Source organism: Pyrus communis, chromosome 4 (genome assembly GCF_963583255.1).
Source record: "Pyrus communis chromosome 4, drPyrComm1.1, whole genome shotgun sequence".
Taxonomy (NCBI): Eukaryota; Viridiplantae; Streptophyta; class Magnoliopsida; order Rosales; family Rosaceae; genus Pyrus; species Pyrus communis.
In genome coordinates, this window is record NC_084806.1 from 27,472,888 (window position 1) to 27,487,595 (window position 14,708).

General features: G+C 40.5%; 1 protein-coding gene and 1 pseudogene across 1 annotated transcript; one reads left to right on the top strand and one right to left on the bottom strand.

Moving 5' to 3' along the window:
- The first annotated feature begins 6,992 nt into the window (after positions 1 to 6,992).
- LOC137732177 (protein transport protein Sec61 subunit gamma) lies at positions 6,993 to 8,678 on the top strand. Its single transcript, XM_068471477.1, has 3 exons — positions 6,993 to 7,180; positions 7,302 to 7,417; positions 8,487 to 8,678. Exons 1-2 carry the CDS (start codon positions 7,087 to 7,089, stop codon positions 7,415 to 7,417), a joined length of 210 nt encoding a protein of 69 aa, XP_068327578.1. The 5' UTR covers positions 6,993 to 7,086; the 3' UTR covers positions 8,487 to 8,678.
- A 1,667-nt stretch (positions 8,679 to 10,345) lies between these two features.
- On the bottom strand, positions 10,346 to 14,707 carry LOC137732924 (acetolactate synthase 3, chloroplastic-like; annotated as a pseudogene).
- Position 14,708: the final 1 nt, after the last annotated feature.

Genomic DNA, 14,708 nt, shown 5'->3' on the forward strand with positions numbered 1-14,708 from the left:
ACAGGTACTCAAACGTGATGTATGTCTTGATGGTGAACGTAGTTCGGCCGTCGGAATGCCGAACCTTGAAGCTCACTTGCGAGTATCCAATCATAAAACCACTCGGCGTCCAGTCCGCCGAGTAATGCAATTCGTAACACCTAACTATGCCGAGAAGGCTAGCAAGGTGACCTCTGCCAACAAAGGTTCGAAAACCCTTCTCGACCGAGACTTAGATAGATAACCGGTCGACCTCGACGTAGTGCTGTTTATCCAAACTGAAGATGCTTCTTGGTCGGCTGATTCTGCGGCAGCAGTGCTGTTTATCCAAACTGAAGATGCTCACCGGGTGCTTCCACAGTGCTGTTTATCCAAACTGAAGGTGTGTCGGCAGGAAAAGAAAAGGAAAAATCTCAAGGTGTTTGAGAGGTTTTGCGCAGGGCAATTGTATGCTGATTTTGAAGGGCCTTTTTTGTTGCATGATTTCTTGTATTTATAGTGCCCCATTCCTTGAAACCAATTCTGATTTAGATTAGGAGTCCTTGTCCCATTTCGCCTCTAACTCGAACAAACCTACTCCTTCTGGGATTCTGAATTTTCCTTCTTTTCGGGACTCCATTCCTTGCCGGTCGAGAATCCTGGTCGCACTAGGACTTCCTCGACCTTTTCTATTTATCCGGACTACTTGCCAGCTTGCCCGGGACTTATTATTCGACCCATAGTATTTATCATCTCCTTGGGCCGAGCACATCCTGCTGCTCGGTCCAACAATAATATTTTGGGCCCAAACATACTCCCACGGCAAGTACCTAATCTCGAAGTGCGCCTTGAAGACATTCCAATTCTCCTTGTCAGCTTCCAATAATAAATCCCTCTCATAGTTCCACCTTGCCAAGAACAAAATTTCTTTAAGGGGGTTAAATTGTGACACTCGTCCCAAATTTAATCTTATTTTATTCCTTGGCATTGAGAAATTAAGAAACTGCCCCTGACAAGCTAAATGGAAACCCTACGTGGAAATCTTTCATAGACATTTGAGTCCATATCACTTTTTTGTCCCTTTGCACATCTTTCTAGGTAGGCGTGTACTTATAGACATGTGAGCGCGAACAAGGTGTAAATCAGACAATTTATGCACATTTTCCAATGAAGGACAAAATGGTATTTTTGCACTCTCGGGAATCTATTACTTGTTTATCGAGAAAACAATGAGCTGTCAGTATTACGGATTGCAAACTGTGATATTGATGACTTATCCATTAGGTTTGTTAAGCAAGTGGGCAAGTAGGCACTTCTATGTTAGCATTTTATTAATTAGGCCTCATGCCTAATTAATTATTATTTGAGCTTGACCCAAGGACACGCATACACATCTTAGGAGTACTTTACGATACAAATGCGTGGGCACAAATAGAACTGAATTCAGAGTTACAACGAAGAATTTAAGAAACACGGACGTCAAGAGCAATTTGGTAATTTCACATTTCGGGGAGATATTTATGCTTTTGACTTTTGTGGCATTGGAGTGTGAGCCAAGTGAGGGCCATACCCTATTTTTCCCCTGTCTTCCATGACACGCTTGACCCTGATATTCCCTGAACAATAGGGTAGACACGTGTTGGCCGATACCTGAAGGTGACAAAGCCATATTAGGATGCATGAGAACTATGAATATAAATAAGACTTATAAATTTAAATATAATTAAAATGCAAATGAGGAACGTGTTCAAAGCATACAATCTAACTAGAACACTAAAGGGAATAATATAAAATTGAATGAATAAAAGAATGGGTCCTACACCAAGAGGACTCGAAGATGCCGATGCGGAAGTGCCTTGATACCGGGATTGTATGCCTCAATTCTAAGTCCTGAGAGGGCGCAAAACAAACATGAGTGGACCAAGTTGATATATATAAATATTACTGAAACAATTATCAACATACTAACCCCCAAAATTTAATGAAAACTCAATAGCATAATATGTAATAGGTTTTCAGAAAACCCTAGCATGCCATAAAACCTTCATGAAACATATCTCGTATATAGTGTGCTAACTAATGGTATCAAGTATCAGTATCTCTTGGCCCGAAGCCAGTACGTACATTTCTCGGCCCAAAACCATCAATATGTATCTCCTGCCAACCATATGTCTCCCTCAGCCATATATCTCCCTCGCTGTAGGTAGAACAATGACCACTAGATACGCACAAATCATTGAACATAGTCTTTCCAAACATAGTTACATATATCTCAAAACATCTTCATAACATATAGTCATCCATCATATATACTATAAAGAAGTCTAAAGAAAACATGTTCATAAATAGTATATAGTCATCCATCATATATACTACAAAGAACATAAGTTCAATAAAATATGGTATTCCAAAATATTCTCAATATAGCATGATAATCATATAATGTAAATCCAATTTACCTATACAACGTTTCATAAAATGTAAGCATTAAATCGTGCTTTTCATGTATGCATTTCTACTAATAAACATGCATTTTAGAAAGGGTCCACTCACAGATACTCCGTCGTTAAAGAGTCGTACGAAATAGGAATGACAGAATTGCCACTAATATTCGCACCTAAGCGCATTAAGGGTACAATTAACAAAACTATACTCAAAAGATTGAATTTCGAAAAATGAACGTCAAAAACGCTTTTAGGACGACGTTGAAATTAGCCTAGGAAGGGTCCCGGATGAAACCCGAAAGAAAAAAAAAAAAAGACAACAAAAGTCAACATTGACCGGTCTAAGTCAAAGTCAACGGTCAGTGTTGACCGGGTCAACGGGTCTGGGTTAGGTCAAGTTAACTGGGTCAAAACAAGTCCAAGGATAATTTATATTTCACAACTTTTTGTGAGGATTTTCAATTTCCAATGGTCACAACCCTTTTTGGAAATTGATAAGAATAGCGTCTGTTACCGAAAAGTCTCCCAAGCAAAGTATTTAATCTAAACGAAGTCAACACTCACAGAATTTGGTGTGAAGCTAACGGTTGATGGTTAAGGAACTTGGCTTTGTCATTGGAGTAAGCAAGAAGGTTATCGTTAGAACAATCGCCCAAAATTGTTCTAAACACACGAATTTCCTCAGTAAGAACGAGTCCAAGAACATTTATTCGATCCCACCAACTACCACTTACTAGATGTCGTCACAACTAGCGCTTTCTCCAACACACACTTCGAAAGTTTCGAATAGTTTCACATAAATGTGACTCTATCCTAGGGAACGCATGTCGCAAAGTGACATCATCATTTTAGATCTCCAAACTCAAACCACTAAGATTTTTCTGTTTCCCAACATTCCTATGTAGATTCAACTTCGCCTGTAATTCTTAGGGAATGCATGTTACAGAGCATCGGTCCGATGTTAGAAGTCATCCAACAAACTAATTCGTCACTGATGAGGCACAATCTCGACACGTGCTTCTTCTTCTTCCATAAGATGTGACTATTCATGTAGTATGAGGGTTACACAACCATGCCGAAAGACAACAAATCCGGAAGTCGTGACATCAAAATGATGTCATGACCGACACACTACTACAGTGACAGAAGATCCTAAGTATGCTCTGAACAAACCACGCTTTGATATCAAATTGACACGCTTAACCCTAATATTCTCCCAAACACCAGGGTAGGCATGTGCTAGCTTCATCACCTTCGGGTGTCGACCAACACTTGCCTACCCTAATGTTTGGGAGAATATCAAGGTCTGGCGTGTCATCCCATGTCCCCTCTCCGTATTTCCCTCTCACTTTATTCTCTCTTTCTCTTTGTTCCATTCTGTCTTCCTCACCCATCTTTCTTTCTCTCTAACTCCATCACCTCTTTTACCTCGTTCCATCTCGATCCCTCACCTTCCCCTATTTGCCTTCATTTTGATCCCCACCCTTATCCACTAGTTTTTCCTCCCCACCCTCCAAACCTTTTTTTTTTCACCACCTCCTTGTTCACCACCATTTTCTTTCTTCTTCTTCTTCTTTTTCTTCTTCTTCTTCTTTTGCCTTATCTTCTTCTTCTTCCACAAAGTTTGTTCATTACTGCCAATTTGACCACCATTTTCTTCTTCTTTTTCCTCTTCTTTATCTCATTCCCCTTCTTTTGCCTCTTCATCTTTTCCCTCTTCTTTTTCTTGTCTTTCCTCTTTAGCTTGTTCTCCCACATCTTTTTTTCTTTCTTCTTCCTCGTTATTCTCCTCTACATGTTTTTCCTTCACTACCCTCCTTAATTCCACCACCAACTTTGATAGCTATTCCACTTTCTTCAGCATAATCATGTCAGAAATATCCTTCTTGTGGGCCAACCGCGCGAATGACACCTTTAACTCTTTGATCTGCAGTTTCAACTCAACAACATCATTTGTGTCCAGAGTCAAGTTCTCATGAATCACAACATCCATATCATCGCCCCATGTCTAGTACGTTTTGTTCCTCTCCACTTTAGTCAGAACAATTTCTCTAATCCTTACAACCTACCATTTAAAGCCATGCATCATAAATACATTTATCACACATACAATATTCACACACATTCACTTTCATTCATAAAATTCAAAAGTTTTGCAATATAGTTATACCTCTCGACTTTCGGTTGTATACAACTATAGCTTCTTATGGATCAGCTGCTTCTTCATTGTCTTCCACCGTAAAATTTTGGGTGTAACAGCCAAATTCATCATCTAGTAGCAATGTAGAGGCTTCTCAAGTTGGGAAATTTTTCGTATGCTATACCTGCACGTATTCCTCAATAAATTAATACTCAATCACATTAACAAAGCCAATATTACCAATGTAAGCAACATATATTACCTTAAAAGCGTACGAAAGTACTTTGTAGCCTCATCCAGACCGTTGCGCTCTCTTCGTTCTCCTAACTTCTTCTTATTCCTCCTTCTTATCTCCCTTACTATCCTCTCAACTCTATCTCTACCTCTCATTGAAGCAGCAAATGAGAGGTTGTCATGAAGTTGTCCAAAGGAGATGGAACCCCATGCAAAGTTGTTAAACCTATCCATATGCTCCAGGAGGTGGAGGTAGTATAGAATCACAACAACATTGTTCTTTGCCCCTATCAATACAGCCTCAACAAAGTATACCAGAACTAGCTTGAAGGCATTGTCCCTATTCTTACACTCCTTAAACGCCCTTTCAAGCTCCCCTTAAGTCACATATATTTTTTTGGTGACTTTCTTAGAGGCTTTACCTTTTTCTCTTTTCTTTCTTCCCCTTGCTACTTTCACCTACCAACCTTAATTTCCCAAGAAAATACACCCTCAGTAGCCTAATCCTTTGTGGCTCAACCTTTATATCATGGGGTTCGTCGCATCTTAGCCCGGTAATAAGGCAGGAGTCCTGCTTTGTGAACTGGGTCAATTCACAACCTATTAAATAGGTTAGCCCCTCTTGATCTTTAACCCCTTGATTTGCCACTCTACAGAGCGACAACTCATGGAACAATTGCCTATTGAAATCCAATTCGTACATGCCCTAAAGGTGGCCAAAGCAGGATTCCCTAAAGGCACCAAGTTGTTCTTCATTAAACTTCTCCCTAATCAATCTTAACACATAAGGGGCTTGGGATATGTTTTTAACCCTTCCTCTATACGCATCTTCTCAGGTTACTAGTTGGACACCTTAGGTTGCCATATCCTGTACACATGACAATACACCAACAATCAACAACCTATCACCAAAGTTTCATAGCTATATATCTACTGTGAACAGAGCATCATTACTTAAGCATTTCAAGTCCCACTATCAAATTAACAATAATTCAGATACAAAAATTAGTTCCATCTCGAAACTACAACTTTACCAAGACAATAAATAATGGCCCAACCTCTATACTACCTGTCAATATAGCTTCATAACTTCACAACGCACCCAAATTTATCAAAAATTTCACATATATCCACCAATTCCAACTAATTACATCAATGAACATGCATCATTAACCTTATACCTAACTTAATTTATAATACGTAAAAGAAAAAAGCAAAATTAAATTCTACGGTTCCATTTTCAAAACTTACCAAATTTGAAATTCACTGGGGGAAAACAAGTATGATGTCGGTTATCGCGGAAGCACTTTGAACCCAACTCGAATAAAGTGAAAGGAACGTCCTTTTATGTGGAACCTTACTGCATAGCTTTCAACCAAACTCCCCTAATTTTTTTCACTGCTATTTGGAATTTCAGTGAGGCTGGAGAGCACAAGCACATACCAACTATAACTGAGTTTGGAACGGGAATGATGTTTGAGCAAACGCATGAGAGTGAGAGAGTTTTGGGATGAGGTCAAGACAAATTAAAGATGGTAAGTGTTTATGTCTGCGCAGGGGGCGGAGTTTAAATCCCAACAAAATTTAAATTCATGCCAGGTACCCTTTTTATTAAGTGATGGGTCATTTATGACCCGGTTTCACTTTAAGCTCATTATGATGGATCCGTTTTCAGCAGTTCAAATTGCATGCAACGGGTCACATCCTGTCTGCACGCAAGGTTCGGAAAATATGGTCCACACCTTAGAAATCGCTCTAATGTAAAAACTGGTTTGGAGGAGAAAAGAGGGTCACGCTTTCTTGGCTGGAAACACATATTGTACTCCTAAACCTGTCTCCATTAACCACTTAGTACTACGGTCTAGTAGCATTCCTCTTCACTTGCAAGTGAGAGGTTTTAGGTTCAATTCTTGCCAAAGCGAATTTGAACCATATTATTGCTAGCCCATTGTGAGGCTAAGCCCACCTCCTCCCTCTTAGTGTAGATAATATCGTTGGCTCAAACAAAAAAAAAACAAAACAAAAAAACCTGTTCTCAACAGTGTTCGGATGGCTTCGACATCGAGTTAGAGCTCGGGTTTTGAGTATGCTATATTTGGGCCTGAACTCTTTGTCGTATTGGGCCTTTTTCAGTAGCCCAAAAGGAAATGAAGGAAAAAAAAAAAAAAAAAAAACAAGCACCAAAACATAACAAAACCCTCCACTTTTGACCAATGCCCTAACGCGTTTCGTCTCCGACTCCTTCTGCGTCTCCTACATCTCTGTCTCTCTCCCTCTCTCTCCCTCTCTCTCCCAATTTGCTCATAGAAAATGGACGCCATCGACTCAGTGGTAGATCCGCTCAGAGAGTTCTCCAAGGACAGCATTCGCCTCGTCAAGCGCTGCCACAAGCCCGATCGCAAAGGTAATTCAATATTCGGGTCCGATCTGTGTTTTCCCAGATCTGGTTATGCAGAAATTAGGACTTTTTTATTCTCTGATATCCATGTGTCATTGATGATATTTGATGGTTGATTGTGGTGTAGAATTCTCCAAGGTCGCGCTTCGGACAGCGATTGGGTTCGTGGTGATGGGATTCGTTGGGTTCTTCGTGAAGCTGATCTTCATCCCCATCAACAACATCATCGTCGGATCTGTTTAGGTAATTGTTGGATCTCTGTCTTGGTCTGCTCTAATTCATTGATTCAAATTGTTGATAGAAATTGTGGAGATTTGATTGGAATGCTCGATCGATGCATTATGTAATTAGGTTGTTTTGGATTTGGATTTCGGATCGATTGTAGTATTTGCCATGCCTTGGAAATTCAATGTCAGATAGTTGTTTGCTCAATTTTTATGAACAATCTAAAGTTTCGATCAGGAACGTATCGGTTGAGTTTGCATATACATACTTGGCTTGGCTTATCTGACGGTACAACTGAAATGGTTATTTAATGTCGATAATTTTACCAACTTTTTGTTTAGATGTGTGCATTGTTCTTGGTTTTGAGATTTTTACCCTGTTGCGATTAATTCGAGGGTTTGTAACGGGTAGCCATTTTGCGTTGCTGCTTGATACTGGGTAGAAATGGATGTGGTACTAGCAATGGTGTTCTAGGATTCGTATAGCCGACCCCGCTTAGTGGGATAAGGCTTTCTTGATATTATATTCCGACTTATCCAATCTAAAAAACAAGTTAAAAGTTATAAAGTCATATTTGACTCCAAATTTGGTGGTGAAATTATTAATATGTCAGATTTATACGGAGTCAAATTTGACCATAAGCTTTTACTCTTTGCATTATAGAGGGATTAAGTCAGGTTTAAAATTAAACATAGCACCAAAATCATATATGACCCCAACTATTCCGGGGCACTAGAGAAGGATTGAGTCAAGATTAGAGTCAAATATAACTTTCAACTCCAAATTTCCAGTCCATTGGAAATAGCCTTAGGAAGCTGATATCGAGCCAAGGACGATTAACACAATTATTGATTCTGTGTAAGAATTGGTCCAATGTTCATATATCTTGAATATATTATTGTTAGTTTCATGTTTATTGGATTTATTCATGTGTAATTACATAGATTTCATTTAGGTGTTGTTATACTATGGATTACAGACCGTAGGTGAGCGAGTTGGTTAGGAGTGTTAGAAACACATTTCATATCTTTGCTTGTAGGATATGATGTGGATTGGGGACTGATTTTGTTTTCCCGTATGATTGCAGGTCATGCTGAAGATCAAGTTAGACAGATGGTAGATGCAGCGGACCTTAAAAAAGCATTAGCTTTTAGTTCTCATGTGTTCCTTGTTTCTGTAAAACCATGATACATGTATTTTCTTGTTTTTGATATTTGGGACCTTGTGACCTTGTCTCTTTCTCGTTTAATCAAAATTTGTGTTGTTCTGGATTCGCTTACTTGATGATTATCGTTGTACTTTTTAACCAATAAAATGTTGGAGGGATGATTGTGCGTAAAACGGTAAAGAAGTATTGAATGTGATGGTCTCCAGCGATGGATTCAGTAGCATGTTTTTACAGTATGAATTCATACAGTATGGCTATTGCTCCCGTTCGAACCAAGGGTATGTGTTAGTTACGATTGATATTGGATGTGTTTGGATACAGTGCAATTTCGGGTTCCAAATAAAGATGCACTACGAGTACCACATCACTAATTCAATGAAAGTTTGATTCAACTGTAAAAACGCGAGTTTATTTTAACGAATGTGTGATTTGCCCCTAAAACTTGAGTTTAGTTTAATCTCAGTTTCCGTAAGTGAAACTACGAATCAATAAACTCGAGTTTAGGGGCATAGCAAAAAGCACGCCTACGAGTACATAAAAATGGAGGCCGAAATTTATAAGAAAACAGAAGTCAGACACAAGACATAACTCCCTTAAAACAAATGCAAAAAATAAAGAATGAGGATCCTCTTTGGATGCTCTTTGTGAGAATTCCGAAGATTCTTAAATCGTGTCCGTTCATTGTATAACATGCGGTTAGTTTTTGTCAGGTGTTGTTCATGTTTAACTTTAAATAAAAGTATTTAAAATAATTTATGGCTGCACGATGTACAATGAATCGACACGATTTGAGGATCCTCAGGACCCTCACAAAGGGGATCCGAAGAGGATCCTCATTCAAAAATAAGGATCAAGTACCTATAACTCTCAAACCTTTTAGTGTCATTCCAAATTAGTCTAAACATTTTTAAACACTTCAAACAAGTACTCAACCTATTGAAAATGTCGCATTCACTAAGCCCCGATCAAATTTTCAAACATATATTATATTCAAAACCAACCAACTGGGAATATCATGATCAACATTAATATTAGTTGCCTCAAAAACTAAATTTCAAATGGAGATTATATAATATGGAACTAAATGATTAAATGAGTATTGAATTGAATAAAAATCGACCCAAATTGAAATTATATCAAGCGGGCAATCTCCTAACAAAGAACAGGGTTAAGAATTTAGATAGGGCTTCAAGGAGCTTGTTTCCTGCTCATGTGATTTTCTCATTTGCTGATTATGGCTCGTTAAAGCTTCCAATTTTGTGGGCGGTGAAAATGGTGGTGGCCACATCATAGCAATCCATACCACTTCAACAACCTCCATGACCTTGTTCTCGATGTTGGCGGCTTGAGTAGTAGGTAGAGTTGGTGGTTTTGCGTTGGATTTGGAGGATAGCCTGATGAAGGTGGTGGTGACTCTTAGTTGGTGGAAGCTATACTTCCTATGACCTTTTATTGATTTTAGAGACAAAGTTAGCCTTAGTTAATTTGACAGATTTTTACCTGGAACTTAACGGACGTGACATTTTTAATAGCTTGGGTACTTATTTGGAATATTTGAAAAAGTTTAGACCAATTTAGAATGACACTAAAAGGTTGGGGGTTTTAGTTACTTAATCCTAAAAATAATTCCAAGTTTAACTAAGAGATGTTATAACTAACAGATAACAATTAACTTTAACTGGTTCAAGGTAATACTACCACATAAACTAAAAACTTCTACGTACACCTCTATATTACACTCTTACGCATCAATAACAGATGCTGCTCAGCCCACAACATCAATAACTTGATCTCCCATCGCCCTCCGTTATCACATCTTTGAAAGCATCGCCACTCGGAATCATAGGCAGGACATGCTCTTGATGGGGCACTATTACATCCAACATATACAGACCAGGAGTGTCCAACATTTTCTGAATTGCTGCTTTCAGATCTTCCTTCTTCGTCACCTGGGTAGCCGGTATCCCACAAGCAACTGCAAACTTGAGCATATTTGGGAATATTTCGGACTCATTAGCTGGGTTCCCCAAGTAATTGTGTGCCTTGTTTGCCTTGTAGAAGCGATCCTCCCATTGCACAACCATACCTAAATGTTGGTTATTCAACAACATTATTTTGACAGGAAGTTTCTCCACACTAATCGTTGCCAATTCCTGGACATTCATAAGGAAACTTCCATCACTGTCAATGTCAATGACAACAGAATCCGGGATTGCAACAGCTGCCCCAATAGCAAGAGGCAATCCAAAACCCATAGCTCCTAATCCCCCTGATGTCAACCACTGCCGAGGCTGCTTGTACTTGTAAAACTGAGCTGCCCTTATTTGGTGTTGTCCAACACCAGTGCTTATAATCGCATCCCATCAGTTAACTTATCAAGAACTAGAATGGCATTCTATGGAGAAATGGATTCCCCAAAAGTCTTAAAACCCAATGGAAACTTCACTTTTTGTTCTTTCAGCTCCGCCCTCCAAGCCGAAAAATCAAGCTTAACCTTGCTCTTTTTTCCCTCCAATATCCTATTCAACCCTTGCAATGCCAATTTTACATCACCACACACCTACACATGAGGCTGTTTATTCTTTCCAATCTCTACCGAGTCAATATCAATGTGCACAATCTTAGCTCGGCTAGCAAATGCCTTTAGCTTCCTAGTAACCTGATCATCAAACCTCACTCCAAATGCAAGCAACAAATTAGACTTATCCACATCATAATTAGCATAAACAGTGCCGTGCATCCCAAGCATTTGGAGTGACAAGTCTTCGTAATTGCACAGGTATGCACCGAGACCCATCAAAGTACTAGCCACAGGGATCCCGATGAGCTCCACAAACTGCCTCAACTCCTTACAGGAATTCAAACACCCTCCACCAACATACAAAACCGATTTCTTGGACTCAGACACCAACCTCACAATCTGCTCCAAGTGACCCTCATTAGGGGACTTAGGCAACCTAGCCATGTACCCAGGTAACTAAATGGGTTGATCCCAATTTGGAACCACAAGCTGTTGCTGCACATCCTTAGGTACATTAATCAAAACCGAGCCGGGTTGACCCGAGGTAGCTAAGAAAATGGCCTCCCTAACAACCCCAGGAATGTCTTTTACATCAATAACAAGATAATTGTGCTTAGTGATTGACCTTGTTACCTCAACAATTGGGGTCTCTTGGAAGACGTCAGTGCCTATCATTCGCCAGGGTACTTAGCCGGTGATTGTCACCATCGTTATGCTGTCCATGAGTGCCTCGGCAAGGCCGCTAACCAAGTTCATTGCGCCAAGCCTGGAGGTGGCAATGCACACACCAGGACAACCCGACTCACGGGTGTAGCTTTCAGCTGCGAGCACACCACCTTGCTCGTGGGGCAGGAGGACATTGCGGATGGAAGATGAGTGCGTTAGTGTTAGAACCGTACTCTACGTCTTCCATAATTGCACAGAGATGGGATAACAGAATAACAATACAAACAATCAATGCCTTTATTTTCTTACAATGTATTACTTATGCTAATACTCAACTCTAACTGTCACCACAAGATGATGCCATCTGGCATCTTACCAGTGAGGGTTTGGTCGATCTCCATTGATGTGCCGCCGGGATAGGTGAAGACGTTTGTGACGCCTTGGCGCCCGAGGGCCTCAACAAAGACATTGGAGCCTTCTCTAGGGTCGTCAGAGGCAAACCGGGAAATTGTGGCCTCTGGGTTTGGAGGGTTAGTGGTGGTGGCGATTGTGACGGTGGTTTTAGGGGAAAGTGAGCTGGAGATCTGGAGGTGGCGGAAGGGAATGGGTTTTTGGGGAAGAGGAGAGAAGGGGTAGGTGAATCTGGAAATGGGGTGGGGGGATTTGGTAGATAACCAAACAAACCAACACGAGCCTAACAATACAGCTAAGGCCTAACGACAAAAAAAAAAAAAAAAAAAAAAAAAAACACAAAACCGAGAAATCAGCTATAGCCACCTTCATTAGAACAATACATAGGTGATGACTGAGTACAATGATAGATTGCGAGAGGTTGAACGATGCAGGGCAAAGCTTCAAGAGAACAAACAGCTTATGGATGACGCCAGGAAAATGAGTAAAGGTTTGACTGAGGTCGTCCAGCTCAAAGACCAAACCATAGAGACGTTGAAGAGGCAGAATGGTGAGAACTTATAGCTTAAGAAGTAGTTGGAGGTGACTATCCTCGAGGCTTCCGAGGCCAACAGGGAGGTTGAAGAGTTGAAGAAGAGTCTCCCAGCTGAGAGGGATACTGTTGGGCAAGAGTTCTTATGCTCCTAGGCTTTCTGCCATGTCATCAAGCTCCACTGTGCCCGAAAGGTTCGGCTTGAGAATAGGAAATGGATGGCCATGCTTGATCGGTATGACGGTAGAGGTATTATTGAAAAGTACCGTGCAGAGATAGAGGAGCATCGACAAAATGGTTAACAATTCATCCTCGAACTCGATCCTAGTAACGATGACGAGGCTGAGGATGACACCAGTGCTGATGAGCAGACTCAACAGGGTGAGGATGGTCTCGGAGATACTGAGGATGGCGATGATGGCGATGGAGGCGAGATACAACATGAGAGTTCAGCCTCAGATGAGGCTGATTCGTAGTGCCTTCACTTCCTACATGCACTAGTTAAGTGCCTAAAGGCTTTTTGTGTACGGATGTTTACAACATTGCACCGTTTATTTTGATGTTAAATGCGAAATGTTTGCACTATAATTTATGAATGTTTGAATAGATCCCTTGTTTGGTATAACCCATGACTTGGGTCTAATTGAATGGATACACCTTGAAGATATTTGTTTATTTGGATAGTCTTGTTAACAAATACTTAGACTTTATTTCATGTTGAAAGCATTCATGTTGAAGCTTCAAACTCGAGTATGTAATGTCATTTAAGTTGAAGTTTTGAGTTAGAATTTTATTAGGTCAGGGTAAGACCAAGTGTTTTAGTTCTAAGAATGTAAAAGAGTTTGGACGAAGTTGTCTGAATCACCTCTTTATTAAGTTCGTGCCAGATGGCCTTCCTTACAAAATATGCCAAATGGCTATAGCTCAACACTTGTACAATGTAAGTCTACTTGTAATAGTACTTTAGGTGATCAGCGTTCCATGGATGGCCAAGGGTCTTGCCATTGGAACTTCTAAGTTTGTAGGAGCCAGGACGACTGATGCCGACAACTTCAAATGGTCCATCCTAGTTTGGACTGAGTGTGCCTTCGCTCAGGACTCGGTCATAGAGTTGTCTTTTCTTCAATACCCAGTCCTTCACTTTGAAAGAACGAGGTTTGACCTTAGAGTCATAGTAGTTAAAGACGCGCTGCTTGTAAACGATGTTCCTCAAGTGAGCCTGGTCCCTATGTTTTTCAACTAGCTCCAAGTTGAGGGCAAGTTGCTTATCATTTTCACTTTACTTGTAGTTCTGAACTTGGTATGTTGCTTGCTCAAGCTCAATTGGGACAGCCGTCTCTGTACCAAAGGCAAGTGAGAATAGAGTTTCTCCTATTGAAGTTCGATACAAAGTTAGGTATGACCAAAAACCTGGGGTACAAGTTCTGGCCAAAAACCTTTAGCCTTGTCCAAGCTAGTCTTCAAGGTGCGCTTGAGTATCTTGTTAATTGCCTCAACTTGTCCATTAGCCTGAGGATGAGCTAGGAAGGCAAAACATAAGTTGATGTTCAATTTAGAGCAGAAAATCCTGAACTTCTTGTTGTCAAACTGTCACCCATTGTCTGTGACAATCGCATTAGGAATGCCGAATCGGTAAAGGATGTTCTTCCATACGAAGTCTTCTATCTTTGCCTCAGTAATGGTTACCAAGGGTTCTACTTCGGCCCACTTTATGAAGTAGTCAACTGCAACGATCGCTTAACGAACTTTGCCCTTCTCCATAGGCATTGGGCCGACCAAATCAAGTCCCCACTGGGCGAAGGGCCAAGGGCTGATCACAGGAGTGAGAGGCTCAGAAGGGTAGTGAGGAATAGTTACGTAACATTGACACTTGTCACAAGAGCGAGATAGTTTGATGGCATCCTGGGGAAGTGTTGGCCAATAATATCCTTGGCAAAAAGCATTGTGTGCTAGGGACCGAGATCCAGCATGATCTCCGCAGACTCCCTCATGTATCTCTCGAATGACCATT